The sequence below is a fragment of the Cupressus sempervirens genome, chromosome 8 (assembly GCF_028749045.1).
Source record: "Cupressus sempervirens isolate cs-2001-9-10 chromosome 8, ASM2874904v1, whole genome shotgun sequence".
Taxonomy (NCBI): Eukaryota; Viridiplantae; Streptophyta; class Pinopsida; order Cupressales; family Cupressaceae; genus Cupressus; species Cupressus sempervirens.
In genome coordinates, this window is record NC_143125.1 from 618,589,404 (window position 1) to 618,609,364 (window position 19,961).

At 37.5% G+C, this 19,961-nt stretch overlaps 1 protein-coding gene across 11 annotated transcripts in view; it reads right to left on the reverse strand.

Annotated features, from left to right (window-relative positions):
- ATVPS33 (Sec1/munc18-like (SM) proteins superfamily) overlaps positions 1 to 19,961 on the reverse strand; it is a 352,047-nt gene that overhangs the window by 150,352 nt on the left and 181,734 nt on the right. For 6 of the 11 annotated variants that reach the window (XM_089798593.1, XM_089798597.1, XM_089798595.1 and 3 more), the window contains 2 exons: positions 9,672 to 9,753; positions 9,343 to 9,416 (listed from right to left, as the gene is read on the reverse strand). In XM_089798593.1, coding sequence (XP_089654719.1) covers positions 9,343 to 9,416; positions 9,672 to 9,753 — 156 coding nt within the window. The remainder of the gene's footprint in view (positions 1 to 9,342; positions 9,417 to 9,671; positions 9,754 to 19,961) is intronic. The other 5 variants (XM_089798599.1, XM_089798598.1, XM_089798596.1 and 2 more) reach the window with 1 other exon arrangement.

Below are 19,961 nucleotides of genomic sequence, written 5' to 3' on the forward strand. Positions count from 1 at the left end.
TTACTGTTTGACATTTTGTCAAACATTCAGCAAGCAACACTAATACCAGATATTGATAAATAATAAACTAAGTTGGGACTATGAACATCCACTCATTAAATTTCAGTCTTGGTATGGATTGAACTATGATACCAAAAACAAGAGCAATATCATCTTATCATTCACTGTATTAAAAACCTGTTGCAAATTGCAATTTATTTTAAATAGAACATTGAACCTGATGATGTCGTAGTAGTCAATGAACTTAATGCCACCCTCTGAACCAAATTGCAGTCACAGGTAACACTCACGCTGGTCTTAAGAATTAATTCACAACTTGATACAAATCACCTGCAGGCTTTCAAGATTATATCATGTCCTCTTGTTCCACGATAATACAAATATCTTAGCAGCCCCTCTTAAGAAAAATTGCAATTGTAAAAGGAAGGAGCATTTGACCATTACAAACTGAATGTTGGGTCCTGTCGCAGATCACAGGCCCACAATAATTGAACACTCACCTTACTGGTACACCTGTGTTTGCAGAACAGGTCCCCACGTGGTCATAAATGAATTGCAAGCCTAATATAACTACAGCGAAACCTCTAAGAAAGACAATGAAGTGCCAAATGTGTCACAACAAGATGAAATATTGTCTTTCTGGTACAAATTGGCAACCCACAGCTCCCTAATTTCAAATGCCTTGGATACCCCAGCAAATCGATTATGATCTCTCAATGATTTCTCTTTCTAAATACCACACAATCTCCTTGGACACAGTGAGAATAATTGGCAAATTACTTTACAGCAGTAGTAATTTGAAAGCTATCCTTCAAGGCAATTCTCAGAATTCTTAGAAACTTATCACAGCAGATCTAATACAAACTTCAGCAAATAATCTTCCTTCAAATCACACAACAAAATGAATCTCTCCCTAGATACACTGAGCACAGTAAGGAGAATTGGTAAAGTACTTAGAGCTTGATCCAAAATACCTCAGTTGTGGAATCAATGAACAACTCAGAACCAGGCCCTTATACTTCAGCAAGGGCACACTATTCAGAAAACTCAGAATAAACCACATAGGCATCAAAAGCAAGTAAAAATTCAAGCGTGCTTTTCCCAATGAAATGAGCTCCTATTTATAATCCTTTGTTGGCCAAAGTTTTTTAAAAACTCCACTTCAGAAATTGTGGAAGTTTTCCAAAAGAACTCAACACTTGAAACTTTCCAACACACTTTTTAGAAATATCTCTTAATATCATTATTATAATAACATAAATATTATTATAATAATGAAATTTAATAATTAATGAATAAATAAGAGCTCATGTAATTATTAACCTTATTTATTGTAGGCGACGACCAACTACCCAAAGCCACCCACTAGACTTACTAAAAATAGTAAGTCTACCATTGAGACCCCCAAAACACCCTGTCAACTCATGAGGGTCGCTATGATGAACTAACTCCATCAACTACACAAACTTGCCAAAAACGGGGTCATTACACATTCTCGAAGGAAAAGATCAAGGCAAATAGCTCTTATAGTAGGTATTGAAAATATAAATAACAAAGACCTATATAATATTGAATGTAAAAAATTTCCAAAAAATGTAGATAATTAAAAACCAATATCATTCCCTCTTGTTGAGTTGTCATTTTGCACGATGTTGAATGGCAGAGATCCTCTCAGGTCTCTCTCTTGCAAAGTTGATCAAGGACCAACTCCAAGGTTCTAGGTGGGTATTTTTCAACCTGCCGTGTAACTCAACTGAAGATAAATGTGTATGTTCACAAGGAAGCCTTTGCTCGTTCTAACCAATGTGCACAACCTGTTGCTGAAATCTAACCACAAAAGAGATACTTTTTATATTTTATGTTTTATGATGAATGTAGTTTATTGATGCAACTATATGAACTCCTATTTTAACCAAGTGTTTGAAAAGCAAATACAAAGATAGGGTAACGAGAAATTTAAAACCAATTGCTTGAAAAGGAATCTCCTAATGGACATAAGACAAAGTAAACCAATCTTGAAAGGATCTCAAAAGGATCTTGGCAGGAAACCAATGAAATTAGGAGCAACGCTTCCTCAACTCCACTGATGCAATCGTCAATGGGAACTTCAATAATACCTTAAAGATGTTTCACGTTTCATCAAATCGCAAGGCCACTGAAAATGCGCCCACGTGAAACAAAACGCTATGCAAGAACAAAGATGATCCTTTTTCCAATTCGTCATAACAACGGAATTCGTTAACACAAGGCAAACACCATAACTAAAAGATCGCACAATCATAACAACACAATAAAACCATTGACTCCATTATTATACATGAACATGCATTCACAAAAATAACACACTCAAACAAGCATAACTACACTCAGAATAAGAGCACCAATAGCATATACTATTGCATCAAAATAACGGCCAAAAGTACAATTACATCCCTGTATTTATAAGAATTCATCTCCTCCTTTTGTGTTCGGAGTGAGAGCTCTTTAAATGCAAACTTATGCTAAAAACTAATAAAACATATCTAATTATCATCAACTAACTCTCTAAATGGTGCTAAGTAGGCCTCCACCCTTGTTTATATCCATTAATGGGTGCATTAGCCTTTACATGACACAAACGAATAAAAGAATGAGGAGATAAGAAGGAAGTTGTGAGATGATGATGTAGTCTCAGGAAGCTCTAAAAATGGAAGTTTGGCCTTCTTTAGGTGTTTCTGGGAGTTGAATTGTCGTCAAAATGCGTTTTCGACGCATGGAATGCTCTAATATAGCAACTAGCAATTAATTGTAAGTGCACGGCTTCTTCAAAACTATCGGCACACCTCTGTGAAAAGTGCACCTACACACCTTGGTGAGAGGATCAAAAAATCCAAAAAAAATTTAAGTGTCAAAACTAAATTTCCAGCATCTGGGTTTTCTTCCCCTTTATACCAAAACAATGTCTGGATGTTTATTCTTAAACTTCTCTATTATCTTTGCAACTTCACTAGCTTCCGATAAATCTAATGCATCATACTTGTTCTTTACTACTTGCAGGTAGTTACTAAGTTCCACCCTCGTCTCTGCAAAATCCTCAAACTTGGTGTCTAGTTCTAACAACGCCTCTTCAGTTCCAAATGCTTGTCTTACATCATCTTCTAACGAAGCATTTTCGAATGTATCTCTAAATTGTTGAACCACTAATTACACTGAAAAAAACTTGGTCTTTAACTCATCCTCAAAAATCTCAAGGCTAGTGGCATTATAGGACCTTTCCACTTCCAAAAATTGCTCTTGAGGTTTGTCCTTTATTTGTTGGATTCCCTTATGTAATCCTTCCATAACTTTATTCCCCAAGGATATTTTCTCTATCCAGTTGTCAAGCTTATCAAGCTCCTCTACTAAGTATACTTCCATTAGCATCTGATACCTTTGGCCATTTATTGATCTGAGTGCTTGCAGATCATTAGCCCATTTACGCACTTCATTCATTAGCCCAAAATCTTGGTTTACAATGGCAACCAACTTTCTTTAGTCTGAACATGGTGCAACAGGTTCAAATTACCCTGTATTATTTCCACTCCTCTTTATTCAAAACTTTGACGCCATTGCTGACATACATCCAAAAATGAATCCATTTGTAACCTAGCACATTTCCTTCAAATTGCATCTCTAAGCGCAATCTTTGGATTTTCTAGGTCAATGGGTCCCACCACTTCATTCAAGTAGCCTCTGAGTAGCTGGTTCTATTTTCGCAGTATTATCAATTCTGACTCATCCTAATCCAAGTGCTTGAACACCTCTTTGAGGCTTGTCATGATCAGTACTTTAGCTATGTCCACCGTGGGCTTTCCCAATATGATCTCCTTCATTTGGTAATCATTAGGAGTCAATTCTTCGGTATGGGCATGAGGAGAAGGAATGGCAATATGAGCTAGAAGGTCCTAATCTTGATTCTTCATGATGAAGGCAAGTGTTCTAGCATCACCCTTAGGTGGCTCGGGCTTCTTTATTACTTTTATCAATTCCCTCATAACTTCCTTCTTTAGTCATGATGATGCGGTCCCCTTGGTGACATGTATTTGGGTGAAGAAGTGGGTTTCGAAGCAAGCTCCTTTCTCTTATTACTCTTCTCCAAAGTCTTCTCATGTCGAGGAAGCTCTTCAGAGAGAGTTTCTATGCTTAGTTGGGCTAAGGATCTAACCTCTATATATAGGGGAATTTGTTGAGTTTCTTTTGCTATTTGCCCCTCTTCAGATACTTCATCGGCATGAAGTTGTTGATACTCTCCTTCCTTGGTGTCTTGAACTTCTGTTTTTGCTTGCATTGCCGGAGGAGGTGGAGCTACTGACCCTTTATCCATGATTGTGGCTAAATCTTGTGGTGCTGGTGATGGAATGACAAGAGGTCACTAAGGTAGAGGAGGCAATTGATTCCAATCCTCTCCTAATGGCTCATTGGTAGAAGTATCTCTTATCTTCTCACCCACCATCTCGATGCCCACTGGCATAAAGTCAAAATCCAAGAGGTCAAAAACATCTGCCCCTTCACCCTCCATCTTAGTTATCCACTTTTGTTGTTCATTCTCTGAAGTTCCAACTAGGATAGGCTCCCTTGGAGCAGATGGAGTTGTTTGAGTAGAGCTTCTCCTCCTCACTTCCTCTGTTGCTTTGGCTGAGTGGGTTCTTTGACTTAAGGGGACAAATTCTATTTGTTCCCCTTCTTCCTCATCCTCTTCTTTAGGGATGGTCTTTGGAACCTGTAGGGAGGGAGTACTTTTCTTCTTCAATCTCCTCCTTTGGACACCTACCATAGTTGTTTCTATTCTAGCTCTCTTTGGCACTGAGGGAGAGGCTTCTTCCTTTGAAGTTCTTGGTGGCGGTAGCCCTTTTTCGTCTAGCACTTCCTCCTATTGTTGCTATAGTTGTGGCTCTCATGGTTGCTCTTGATCAATTTGAGGTTGGTCAACTAGCTCTGACTCTTTCTAGGCTTGTGTTGTTTGTACCTCAGCTGCTTGTTTCCTCGCCCTAGGGGGTGCCCTTTTCCTTTTAACTTTACCATTGTCCGCCTCAAAATACTCAACCTCCCACTCCTATTGATGCACCATTTTTGGCCTCACTGGTGATTTAGCGAGGTAGGTTGGTATGGTGACCTTAGCACCTTTACCTTTCTAAGGCCTAGCCATAGCTTGCAAAGGTATGGCCTGGGGAACTGGATCCATCCAAAATGGCTTCCGGATCCATTCCCTTGTAAGCTCTACCACATGTCTGGCTCGATGATCTATGTCATCATTCTCCTCACGCCCTATTTTCGCATTCATAATTGGCCTATCAGAGATTTCATCTCTGATATACAAAGGATCCATAACTTCTCAGACATCCTTTTCTATGTCCTTTAGGGGGATTTTTATTTTTAGCACTTTTTTCTGGTAGATATAGACTCATCCTACAATAGTCCCTAATATGGACATCATAGTCATCTATCGCATTCATCCAGTGATCTTCAAGGGCTTCCTCATGGACAAATTGTTTCCCCACAAGATACTAAACCATCCCAATATTGTCAAAATATGGGCAAGGAACCTAATAGTTTTCTAAGCAATATTGATCCCACTCTGAATCAAAGGTAGTAATTACCTATTTTTGCTTTACCTCAAAGGCCCCGATGGTGATTGGTCAAACCCAAGTCTTCTTGTGTTGTTTCCTCACTCTGCCATATGCAGAAGTGAGTTGGCAGGCTATCTCCAAAACTATTAGCCAATGCAAAGGATACCTTGGGAGCTTTTTAAGGCACAAAAGAGTACCAGCTACCCAAAGATATGTGAATGCCTTACATTGAATGTAGTAGGCTCCTACTTCAATTATTCTTGATGCTGCCTCTATTGACATTCATTTAGCATAATCTCCTTCTATAAACCTGATGATGGCAAAAACGAATCCATCATTGACTACCCTATATTCCACACTCTACAATGGGAGCTTCTTCTTTACAAGTTGTATGCATAACACATACGGCCAAGCGTTTGCATCTTGCATGCTTCCCTTCCTATATAGCTCTGGGTAGTCAATGGTTCTGACTGCTAGCAAGTAGACCATGTATGATGTCATATAGAAGCAAGGGTCTACCTTGACTAAGACTAGCTACACATCCAAGTTGTCACTTAAGATGGTGGCCCAATCAATAGGCATCTTTGTGGCCCTTATGGTCTCAATGAAGTGAACCATCCACGTTTGTAGGTGAACTACTAGAGGGAAACCCATTACTTTGCTGAGGAGAACAATCGAATACCTGATGACGTCTTTCATGTACCCTCGGGTCATTTCCAATCTGCCTACTCTTCATCCCAAAGGTGTCCTATCAATCAAGAATGAGGTTTGCACCAATTCCTTTGCCTCTTTCTTGTTTTCCTTGTACCACTTGTTTGCTCCATCATAGGCTATTTGGAGGTACTAGTCTGACCTCGGGAGGTGTAATACTTTCTCTATGTTGTGTGGTCAGAGGTCAAGGACTATCCTCCTGTGACACTCTTCACGACCTTCTCCTCTGTCACATAGTGTTCTGCTAGAGTCATGATCAATTCAGAAGATTGAACTAATGTGGGGTGTGATGCAGTGTTCACTAACCCACTCTGGATCAAAGCTGATATCATTGCTGAAATGTCCTTTGGTTTGTTGTATATTGTCAAAAACGTGTTCCAGTCAATGTGATCGAGTTTGGTGTCCCAGATCTCTGTGTACCCATCTTGGAATCTAGATTTCTTGGGAACTCCTTGGTATTTGAATGCAACAGGTTTAGGTGTCATTTTCTCTGCCATGGACGATGGTGATGATGCCATTTTATCTACACAAAAGAGGCAAACATTAGTAATGCTATGTCGAAAGACCCAAAAGAGGACTCAACAAGACTCAAACTAACAAAAAAATATGCGCAGAAACTGATCAGAATTGACAAAACTATGGATTCTCCCCCTCAATAGCCAATTTTGCGCACTAGCGCACAGTGCACATCTATGCAAGGTGTGCTAGTGCACACCTTATTGCCTTTAAAGTGACTAAGTGTGCAGTTGTGCAATAGCGCACATGCGCACATACTCAAGGTGTGTAGGGCACGTACTGTGCACATGCGCATCCTGGCTTTGTGCTATGCATGAGGGGGGTGAGCTCGGTCTCCTTCAGAGTTTTAGTGTGCACTTGTGCACCTCTTGGGGGTATGCACATGCGCATGTGTGCACCTCCAAGAGTTGTCTTACCCTTGGAGGTGTATGGAGAGTGGATGTAGAGCAGCACATCAAGGGCAGGTGTAAAGGTGCGGTAGCGAGGAGGAAGCAGAGAGCAAATGGTATGCTTTTCATATTTAAATATCTATCATATATCTCTAATCACTTTAGTGATGTAAGGAACTTGAAATAATATAAAAGAGACCTAAATAATACATCCACTTACCTTCATGGGATTGAGGGCTTGATGTCCTCAACCACCCCCTGATATGTCTTAGCACTGAAGTGGTTTGTCTTAATTATGGTGCACGAATATTACCAACCATGTGGCTTTTTGCCCTTGGATCTTTCAACAGTTATTATGAAATGACCACATTTTATGTTGTTTGTGAATCGTTTTTTTTTGGCTGTCACCTCTGATACAATGCTGACATGATCTATGGACATTTTTTATGTGTTCGATCTTAGTACCACATTGCTAACATGGTCTATGATATGTTGCTGACCATTCCTGTTATGCATTCCACATAGGGATGACAGAGCTCGATTTCTCGGTAGCTTCCAATCTTCTCTGGCCATGTTCTTCTATTTAATACCACAAGTGTATTTTATGATTCCACCTTGTGACTAGACTCTCTGTGTCATCTCACCTCACGTATACATTCCTCTGACTATATTTTTTTTATTCTCCCCATATTCCTCCTTTGTTTTCCTTATATCTCCTACAGTATTTTTGCCAAATAATATTTATTTATGATTCCACCCTTCATAGAAATAGTATACAAACCCTGTGCAACACCAGATCAGATCTTTGCCAGAAGCATTCAAATATTTGGACTCCCATCAACTTTCTTTCAATTCACAAATGTGCTAACATAGACCATATCATGTTATGACTACAATCATAGTTGTGCATCGATTAAAATCAGATCCATAATGAAGAAGGGTATCAATTTTTCTTATATGGTATAATGAAAAATTCGAAACCTTTGCCAAGCGATCCCCTCATGCTCATGTCAGCAGTCATGGAATAGGCTATGGGTGTCAATTGACATATTTTGGAAAGGGGTTTATTTTCCTATGGATGTTGGAGATATCTTTACGTACGAACATGAATGCCTCGAGCACTATTTATTCCAGTGATAAGAGTTTAGGCGACAACAATAATCCATGGATCAGCCCGTTCATTTGTAATTTATACAAGTTATTTATCATTTGTATTTTGATTCTTTCCAATAGGAGTGGTCTGTGATTCAATTTGACAATTGACAATTATTTTGTTTCATTTGGGGACTCCCAACCAAAATGATATCAAGTAGAAATGGCTGATGGAATTCTAGCGCAATTTGGCCTTTCAATCACAACAAAAGATTGCTTCACAATAGCTTCCCATTATTTGTGAAATCTCACAGGCTGGTAAAGAACCTGCTCTGATACCATGTTGAATTTTTTAGGACTGCTGCAAATGTACTACCATGTTTGTAGTATGTGTTTTCGAAATGCATCGATCTCTTTGAATTTGTATGAGGAATAAACCAAGAAGATACGTGTTCCTTCATGGGACACGTCTATTCATTAATATAATTAATTTATAATGGAAAACTTAATTAGAGTTGTGTGTGTGTGTTTAGAGTTGTGTGTGTGTGTGTGTGTGTGCATATATATATATATAGATATATATATATATATATCATTGTAATTATATTAACATCTCTCTAATCTCACCAGTTTATCCTACTAAAGCTACCAAAACATCAAAAAAAAGATAAAGTACAAGTCTATCAATCATTATATTGTTGCTTGTATTTTGAAAATAATTTGGAAATTGTCAGATCTTTTAAAGTTTGGAGAACCTCAACCCCTCTCCCTTCTCACCTGCTATGATTTTTTAAAATAATAACTAAACCTGCAAGCATTTTACTAGAAAATGTGTTCATCCATTTAGCTTATTATCTTATATCTAAACAAATAAGTCTTCCCATCTCTTTGGGAATAGTTCAATAGTTAATAACTTCAAATAAAAAACTCTCTAGAACCAGAGAAAGTAAAATGAAATTGGAAAGCAGCAATATAAGATATCTTGAAGAAGCATAGATAACAAAGAGCAAATGTAAGAAAATGAAGATTCCCTGTAGCAATATTCTTACTTGGCATCATCAACATCTTCCACAACCAGATTTAGTCCCCGTTTAACAGTCACCCAGTTACTTTTGGAATCCTGCTGTAAATAAATATTAGAAAAATTAAATATGCAAAGGCAACCACACTATAATCAACAGTAAAAGTGGCAACTAAAATCATTATATTCTCCATAGTCAATAATTAAATAATTGGTGTTAACAAATATAACAATATTAAAAATGGAAACAGATTTTGCATGTTTAGTTACACACAAATATTAGAACTAAACTATGGAGCTATTTAATATATATACTGTATTCACTATGAAATCCTGCATAACTATAAAATACCAAACCTGTTTTTTAAATAAACCACTCTTTTCCAAGTTAATCAGTGTTGCCATGTGCTCAAAACCATAGCTATGAAGCAGCTCTCTCCTACAATCATAAACGATTATGAAATTTAAAAAAATTACATTTCTCCTACATAAAGACATAAATCATCTTATATGATATCAACAAGGAAAAGATGACATATAGACCAATAATCAATGAAATTTTAAAATGGCATTCAACATGTATATTACATTGAAATTCCAATCCCAGAGTCAATAGTAAATACCATAATACTTACAACTAAACACAAATAACATTATCTCCAGTATTTTGCATCTCCAAAATGTTTACACTAACATCATGGTTCACATCATCTAAAAGGAAATTCAATATTAAAATAGAAACATAAAACTGATTGCACGGAGGAATTCACATTCACACTGACATGAAATAAAAAATATTTATATTATATTTACATTCAAGCATTCAGGCTATCCAAAATTGGATCATTTGCCAAACAGGTCACAAATGCATAGTTCCGATTCATCAACATTTTTTATGCATAAGACTAAGAGAATTCCTTTCACCTTCAATGGTTCTGATCATTCAATTAAAAGGAATGAGAAGGTTCTGATCATCTGCAACCATTGCACCCGTTTCAGACCAAGAGGACCCAGACCTGGTTGATCTCTTTATGAGGGTCCCATGCAAGTGATTATTTCACATCCAGAAGGGGGCCCACTGTTTGTATTATTCCTCACCTGAGATGGAATATATTCTTATTTATAGCAGGTCAAAATAGACGATTCAAGAGAAGCAACGTATGATTTCCTTGTACAAGACTGTCCTTGTCACAAGAAGGGGCCCAGGACTAGTTGTATATTCCTCTATGATTTCCTTGTACAAGACAGTCCTTGTCCCAAGACATGGCCACTAGTTGTATATTCCTTATTGGATATGGACTGGGGCTGGCTACCTATCCCTTGTCCAAGATCAATCCATGTCCTGAAATTGCTATGTAAAGCTCTATCCAGTGCTGCTAAATTTTTTGCACTCTCTCTTACTCTTTATTACCAGGGAATTATGTCAAACAGTTGGCATAAATTCATTGATAAAGAACATTAACTTGCTGGTCTGAAATCTCGGATTTCTGATGGATTTTTGAAAGGTTTAACTTGCAAGATGATATTGTGCCCAAATATTAAAGCGTATCAATGCATAGTTAATAACCATCGAGAGTGAATAGCACAATAAATTACTAAAGAAAAGATGACAAATAGACAACTTCCTGACCTATAATGCAAGTATTATCAGTCTGGTATTGATCTGGAAATCCTTTACGGCAGACATGTAAATCACATAAACTTCAATAGGGACTGTCCCTGTGAATCTGAAAGCAAGATGAGAAATCAAGCAGCTCACGAAAAACAAAGATAGCTTTAGCTACAGCACTAAACAATAGAAAACAGATTCCTGTAAGTCTGTGGCATGGTTTTTGTCATTCAACCGTCAAATACAACTTCTCCAAACTGTCTATGGGCTCAAATAAGGTCTGCTATAGTATATGGAAGTCTGAAACCTTTCACAGCAGTATTACCAGCTTACAAAGGATTGTGATAACACAGATAAATGGTAACTTCATCTATCCTCTTCAAATCATCACCAAACTGCCTTACAAAGAAGCAGCAGCTCTACTAGAAGTTGATTAAGGCAATATCCAAGCCAAAGATGATAAAGGTTCCCATGCCAGGTAATTAAGCAAATCCCACACCAAGAAAGTAAAAACATTAACCGCACCCAAAATGTAGTGTCAAAACCCTCATGCAAAAAATAAGAAGAATTTGAGCTAGAAATGATAAAACTACACCAAGCCAGGTGTACTACAAACCAAGTGCAACATTGCTATTAAAACCAAGAAAACCTAGAGCCAAAATCTCCTGCAATCCAACCATTAAAAGAAACTACAAAAATATCTCAAATCGGAAAGCACTATTAAAAAACTACAAGATATCTCTAGGAAATACTAGCAAGGGTAGATCTTCCACCACCAAAACCAATTTCCAAAAGACATTTTTGTCCTCCAAAGGTTTGAGAAGAACCATGCTCGATTTCTGAACCACGTAAGGTTTCTTCTTCTCAATCAAAGAGAACTATCATAAATAATAAACTAGATATATCCAAAATGACAGCTAAACTCAACATATCCAAACTTAAGGCTCAAACTCCAATATAAAGAATCTTAATGAGAAATTAGGGCACCAATAGATTAAGGCAACTCGGAAATAATAAAATAATAACCTTTGACCCTTTTTTTAATATTGCACTTCTCTCCTCAAGTGAACATCCACCTATTTCTCTTATAAAATTTCATTTAAACCTCTATATTGTTTCACTTTACCTCCTTTACGTTGACGTCCACTTTATTTCACTTAAGTTATAGAGTCACTTTATTAAAACATTTACATGAAACAATAAAGTATATTTTCCCAACCTTAGGAAGTTAACCAAATCCTAATATCGAAGACTCTGCAGTTTGTATCTAAAGGGAAACTGATACTAGGACCGACCACCGAAAATGGCCCATGCTATAAATAGTAATATGCTATAAATAGAAATGTTTCCTGAAAGTTCTAAAATTACAATTGCTGCACACTAAAGGTGAGATGTGACTAAAGCTATTGACCAATTGCCAAAAATTGCAATTAATATATATAGTATAATATGCTAAAAAAATACGTCGCCCAAAACTTTGAGCTGACCTAATTGGTGTCCAAACACTAAAAATAGTATGTCAGGACAAGTCCAAAATCACTCTCAATAAGTGCATCAATCCTCTCGGTCAATCCATTTGACCACACTAGCAGCATTGAAATACTCATCGAATCGTGCTAATACAAACCTAGACAGTTCGCACCAGCTGCACTACAAGAAAAATTTGAAAATAGGGATATTACAACTGGTTAAAAATTCCTTGTCCAAGATCAACCTAGCTCAAGCATTGAGAGATCTTTTGCTGTAAAGAATCAGCCCTATTCACTACCACATTGATTAAAAATTAGTTTACATATATTTTTCTAAAACTAGATACTAAAGATATGGCTCATTAGAAATCCAATATAGGAACCCCTTATAGCAATGACCGTCAAGGATGCAAGTCTTTTGAGTGTGGTTTAAACATAGTCTTCCATGGTGATGTACTGCAAGGCAGGAGAACCCCCAAAGGAGATGTCCTAGCCCCCAGCAAATAACCACACAGTGGAAACACAACACGAGATACAAAATCTGATACCAAACTCAACTCTTTATTCAATAAACAACTGATTACACAAGGCTCTAAGGCCTTCCCGATTACAGCCAAATACAAACCAAGTAATAGTTCTGCAAGATCCCTCAAGATACAACCCAAACCTTAGCTAATGCAGATCTATATCACATCAGCAATGATAGAAACCTCCAGTGAGATCTAAACTTGAGCTCACAAGCCACCATGAAATCTCCTTGTTTCCCAAGCTACAGCTACTAGGTCAGCTACACTTCGCTCCTTCTAGCTACTCCATGTTGAACTAAATAATGGCTCAAGACTCCCCTAAACCCCCTACTTATACCCAACTAAGCCACAAGTCAGCCTAGAAAGTTACAAACTAAATAAAGCCTTATATTAAATACATATTTAAGCCACAAGTCGGCTTACAACAAATATTAAATACCAATGCCTTAGAAGGCTTACAACACTCATTAAATACACCTAGGACAAATAAACAAGACCCAAATAGGTCCACACAAATCCCCACGATTGAGTGTTAGCAACCACCAGCCAAGCACTATCGAGTTCCACAGGTGTCGAACAATCAACACACACCGAGCACTATAGTGAGTGTCGAACATGATAGTATAAGTCGACTAACAGTGTAAATGTCAAGCAAACCTTCAGCGATCGAGCTCCTCAACCAACACTACACCTAAGAACTGCCCAATAATGATCGAGCACTTGTCCTACGATCAAGTTCTCTAACTCCAAGGTCCAACCACTTCACCATGCAAAATCATCAACTACCCTAGGATGCTCTTGCATCACATGGGTTCAATTATTGACTCAACATTTATATACAAGTGACATAGACATCAAAGAATAGTAATCTTCTATTTAATTTTGGGTGTGTGCATGTCATGGGATGGGTACCAAAAAATGCATCAAGGCCATCTACAAATCTACTCCTCCCCAGCCATTCCACCAAAGGAAACAACAAATTTGATGATGAAATCTCTGATGGCACAAATAGCATGTCAAGAAGGGCCTAGGTCAATAATATTATAATATATTATATTGCATGGAACTAGTGAAGAAAACAATGTTTCTATCGATCCTTTCCATCTCACACATTCTAATTGCAGTTGAATGGTAAACAAAAACTATGTACATCTATTAAAAATATCGGGATGAGATGGACAAGAAACTCCAATTTGGACATTAGATCTTAGAAGCATGTGAGTAGTGAAAATCATATGAAACATAAGGAGATCAAGAGAAACCATAATGATGCATACACCAAATTTCTCTAGAGAACCCTTACAAGTAGAAAAACCACAACATATGCAATGACATCATTTTTGGTTCCTCCAGCTGTTAGTGTAGTTTTTTATTTTTCCTATTTTGCTAGGTTTTTCCTACACTTTTAGTAATCTTACTTAAGTTAATAAAGCATGTCTTATTAGGTGAATGGTTGTGAGGTGTCACCTTCCTACATGTGAGCATCCATTAGCTATCTTGGGAAGATACTTTTCTATCTTTAGACCAATAGATGGTTGCTCCTCATTGGTTGGTGTTGCCACCTCCTCCCTCTTCCTTGCCTATATAAGCATGCTACCTGGCTTGTATTTGTATCTCTTGTTTTTGCATCCTCTTAATGCTATTTTGCTTCCAGCATTTGCATTACTCTCTTGGAGACTAACTCTATGATGCTATTTTGATTTTGTATCATTTGCATTCATAGTTTAGATATTTATTCTTTGCACTAGTTTTTTGGGTTATTAATCTTATCAGATTCTAACATGGTATCAGAGCTTTTCTATGTGCAAGAGTAGATTTTAGTTTCCTTATTTGAGAGATTCGGAGGAGGCAAATAAACTTTATTGTAGTTTTTTGAAAAATGAAGTATGCTCTTCTCTTGCATCTTTGGATGATCCTGAGAATCAGAAAAGTTTTGACAAAAACGGTTTTTCTCTGGGGTTTCAATCTCAAATTTGACAACCAACTTGCATATTTGAAGTTTTCAATCAGTTTTGCAGGTTCCAACATGCCATTGATGGACTTAGGAAGCTGATCCAGCATTTGCATGTCATATTCTAGTTGCTGGGGTCATTTTTTGATTTTTGGAACCGTTTTTTACTGTTAAAGGCGTCTAACTTACACTATAGCAACATCTTCTGTACATCAGAAAGAAAAACGCTTTCTGGGTTTTGTTTGCAGCCCCGAAAAACCATCTAGGTATCTTTTAGATTTTGCATGCAAGCTCTATGTTTTGCAAAATCGAGCATGCAAAGCTACAGCCATAGCCATCTCCATTGGCAGTCGCAGATTTGAACACAGTTTTCAAATGTCTCGTTCTTGCTCATACGGACTCCGATTTTGATGATTCTTGTTATGAACTTGGCTATTTTTTTGTGCTCTATCCACTAGTGGAGTTGTTTTTTGATTTTCATGCATGAATTCTTCAAAAATTGTAGATTCTCAGTCGTGATTGTGCACAGTTCTCATTTTGGAAACTTCATAGGATCAAAACTTTCTCATACGACCTCGTACCGAGGTGATTTTTTTTTGAAATTGCATGATTTTTCGAGTAGATCTCATTGGTGCTATTTGTCTCTTTGATTATTGTGCCCAAGTTTCACTTCTAGCATATGCTCTTCATGAGGGTTTGTAATGCATTGAAATCAAGACCACTAAGTATTTCTTTCTAGTGGTAGTTGTAAATGCACTAAAATAAAGCGCCAAATCATATTTCTTTTGGGGGGTTCTTTGATTGAGTAAAGGAGGGGGGGGCATTGTCATGGCTGGGTTCTCTTCTTCCTAGCATTTCTTCTCTACATTTCTTCATCATCGATCAAACAAATATGCCCATCCTAACTCCATACAATTACTTTGAGTGGAAATCACCCATGACAATTCACTTAAGGAAAGCTGGATTAAATAGGATAACTATGGGACTTGAAACTGAACCTGCTAAAGATGAAGATAAGCCTAAATGGTTTAACAAATGTGATGAGGCATTTGGAACATTGTGTTTGTTTGTTTCTCCTAACTTGCTATTTCACATTGACTCTTTGGATACACCAAATGAAGTATGGACAAAGCTAGAAACACTATTTGGCACACAAGATTCAATGAGGGGTCATATGTTGGAAAATGAATTAATTAGTTTGAGTTCAGGCAATTTCAACACAATTCAAGATTTCTTCACCAAATTGAAATCACTAAGGCTGCAGTTAAAACAATGTGGAATTGAAAAGAAAGATGAACAACTGATTCTTAGTATTCTCTCTAAGCTAAGTTCAGAATATTCTATGTTTGTCTCTACCTTCTATGCTACTAAGGGTGCACTTGGTACTCAATTCACCATGACATCTTTAGATGATTTTGCTGTCAATCTCACTTGAGAACAGGACAAGCTAATCCAGATGGGCACTCTTACGTCCTCCAAGTCACATGCCTTGGCTGCCAACCAAGGCACAAAAGAACAACAAGGACAAAGTAGTAACAACAATAGTAAAGACAAGAAACAAAAGAATAGCGAGGAGAAGAAGGATCAGATATCAATTTTTTCAAAAGCAACTATTGATACACCATCTTCCAAGGGCAATAAGCCTAAGAAAGAAAAGGTCAAATGTGCCTATTGTGAAAGACCTGGTCATGATGAACATAAATGTTTGCAGAAACAACTTGATCACTTGACATACATTCTTGAGAAGAATAATATCAGTGTTCCTGAGTCTATCAAACAAAGTTTTAATGAAGGGTCTAACAAAGAAAAAGAAAACAGCAAGGGGAAAGGAAAGGGCAAGGCCCTTTTTGCAGTTGCTTCCTCACCATCCACTTGGGTTCTTGATTCGGGTACTTCACACCACATGGCTTCATCTAAGAAAGAACTTGCATCCTTGGAGCCGTGTACTATGCCTTCTATTTTGATGGGTGATAACACTCTTGTTGAGGTGTGTGGGAGAGGGTCTGTTGATGTGGGGGATGGCACATTCTATGATGTTCCTTGTGTACCCTCATTGTCAACTAATCTCCTATCAGTACACCAGATCACTCACACAGGTTTAGGCAAGTGAGTTGAGTTCACTCCTGATTCAGTGGAGATACGTGAGTTGCACAATGATTCTACAGTTGTAGTTGGGAGAGCAGATCATCAGTCATGACTCTATATGTTTTTTCACTTTGTTCCTGATCCTCCTTTGACTGTTTTGCTCACTCACTCTAATGATGTGAGCAGATTATGGCATGAGTAGTTTGGCCATCTTAACTTCCACTACTTGCATCAGCTTAACCAGCAGAGCATGGTCACAGGGTTGCCTTCTACTTTGACATTGGAGTCACTTGGAATACATGATAGATCTTCTAATGGGTCAGATTCACTTGAACAATCTTCTACCTCCACTTTTTATGCAGAGAGTGATTCAGAGGACTCACCTCCTTCCTCTCCTAGTCATCATTCACAAGTTGATGATTCTCCTCTAGATTCTCCATCTTCTGGTCCACTTTGGGCTAGACAGACCTTGCAGTTTGCAGGTGATTGGGTTAGGGATCCATCAGACACGAAGCAGACTCGTTCACAATTCCAGGATGCTCTACATATCTTCATTGCTACTGCCTCAAATCCACAGTCCTTTCATGAGGCTTCTGGTATTTCTGAGTGGGATACAGCTATGCAGGAAGAGTATAGTTCCTTGATGAGGAACCACACTTGGGATCTTGTCCTTTTTCCTAAGAGAAGAAAACTTGTTCGATGTAAGTGGATCTACCGGACAAAATTTGCAAGCTTTGTTGGAGGTGTAGGATGCTTCATCTTTTGGGGGGGCCTCTTCCTCTCACTTGGAGTCCTAATTTTCTTTGGGGAGTCTCTTTTCTCTCTCTTTTGGGAGAATTTTATGTACATGGGTACCTCATTAGGCTTGACTTGCCGGGACCCATTTCTACATCCACCTAAGCTTCGCTTATGGGGGGGTGTTAGTGTAGTTTTTTATTTTTCCTATTTTGCTAGGTTTTTTCTACACTTTTAGTAATCTTGCTTAGGTTAATAAAGCATGTCTTATTAGGTGAATGGTTGTGAGGTGTCACCTTCCTACATGTGAGCATCCATTAGCTATCTTGGAAAGATACTTTTCTATCTTTAGTCCGATAGATGGTTGCTCCTCATTGGTTGGTGTTGCCACCTCCTCCCTCTTCCTAGCCTATATAAGCATGCTACCTGGCTTGTATTTGTATCTCTTGTTTTTGCATCCTCTTAATGCTATTTTGCTTCCAGCATTTGCATTACTCTCTTGGAGACTAACTCTATGATGCTATTTTGATTTTGTATCATTTGCATTCATAGTTTAGATATTTATTCTTTGCACTAGTTTTCTGGGTTATTAATCTTATCAGATTCTAACACCAGCAATGTAGTTGTTGCCAACATTCTGAGTTTGTGATAGCTTGATTCAAGGGTGTTTTGATATTTCCAATGAGCTCGGATAGGCTAGAGAAGTTAAATAATGCTTTGAGATCTTATTTCCAGGCTTCTAGTTCGGACTCCAAGATTCTTGGAGGGAACATCTATTATGTGTGTCACCTAATCGGGCTCATTCCTCATCGAGATAACTGTTATGCTATCGAATTTCAATTTTGATGCTTTTGAATCATTTCCATGATTCAAGTGTACTATTGACTATAATTCAGTAAGTTTCTTATTGTAATGAAAATTGTCTAATGACTGTCTTAGTGTTATAGCTCATTGAAATTGAGGTGAGAATTTTTAAATCTTGGGCACATAAAACAAGGACCTTGTGTGTCAAATTATCATTAACTTAATAAAAAAGTCATTTTTGGAGCAACTAGAGAGTTTAAATTAATAGAGAAACTTTATTATAATGTCAACTTTCAATTATAATGTAAAGTTGTTTTTCTAGGATGAAAATTTTTTAAATGAGTGTTTATGCTACATTGAGAGAGAAGGCTCACCACTAGTTTGTTAAGTCTTTCCAAAGGACCCCCATCGTCCTCCAAGAGATATGTTTCTCCATAGTTGCTGGTTTGACAGCAACAACCATTTCTGAGGATGGAAACCCTTGGAAATTTGTAGATTGGACAAAAAAATAACTCTATCTATGAGTTGGACTCACTCAAGGTTCATCATTAAGCTGATCTGAGAATTTTGAGTGGATTTGTCGAAGTTCTAGTTCAGGTCTAGACATGATAATGGAATCACATTGCATGTTGAAGGTCATATGAAGATTTCTTCATTTGAGACGACCAGCAAAAATAGCAACCTCAGCATATTTAGTTGAATATTAATAATAATTCACTCGTCTTGTGAAAATGACCGAAGATGCATCTGAATCAAAATCTGACAACACAAGAGTGATCCTCATGAAGGAAAACGAAGAATGAACTAAAAATACACGTGTTGTCTTCAACTTTGACATCACAAACTTGAGCCAACCCTACACAATTTTCTCATGGATTCGTAGGCTTATCCTCTTTGTTTTAAATGCATTGATCACGCATCATGAAAACAATTCATTATCTCTGAATTGTTCTTTGTGTAATCTTGTCTATGTGTTCTTCTTAAGGTTTTCCGTCGAGATTGTCCCCAATTGTTTTTTGGTAAGAGTTTTTCTTCTCGCAATGCAAACACTCGGTTGTCAGTAAACTTTCACGTCTTTTCTTTGTTTTTCTTTGTTGTAAATAGGTTTTGCTTTTGTTTTTGTCGTCGCTGAATAGCCCTTGGAATCCTGCTCAATTTGAGCTAACTTAGGTCCAAATCAGAGTTATCTAGCTCAAATTATAAGGGAAAAAGTGGGGTTTATTTCAAATTTCAACTCAGTTTGAGTTGATTTGACCAAAGTTTTTTATCAGAGCTATCAGATTTCCACAATCCATGAATAAACAAATTGATTTCTGGGCATGATTGTGTGAATATTTTTGTCATCAACGTTTCGGATCATACTACATGATCCATCATCAGGATCCAAGAGAGTCAAGGAGAACAAAAAATATGGAATACAGATCTAGGAAGGGAGAAAAAAAGGTTGAGGTGATGGGAAGGGGCACC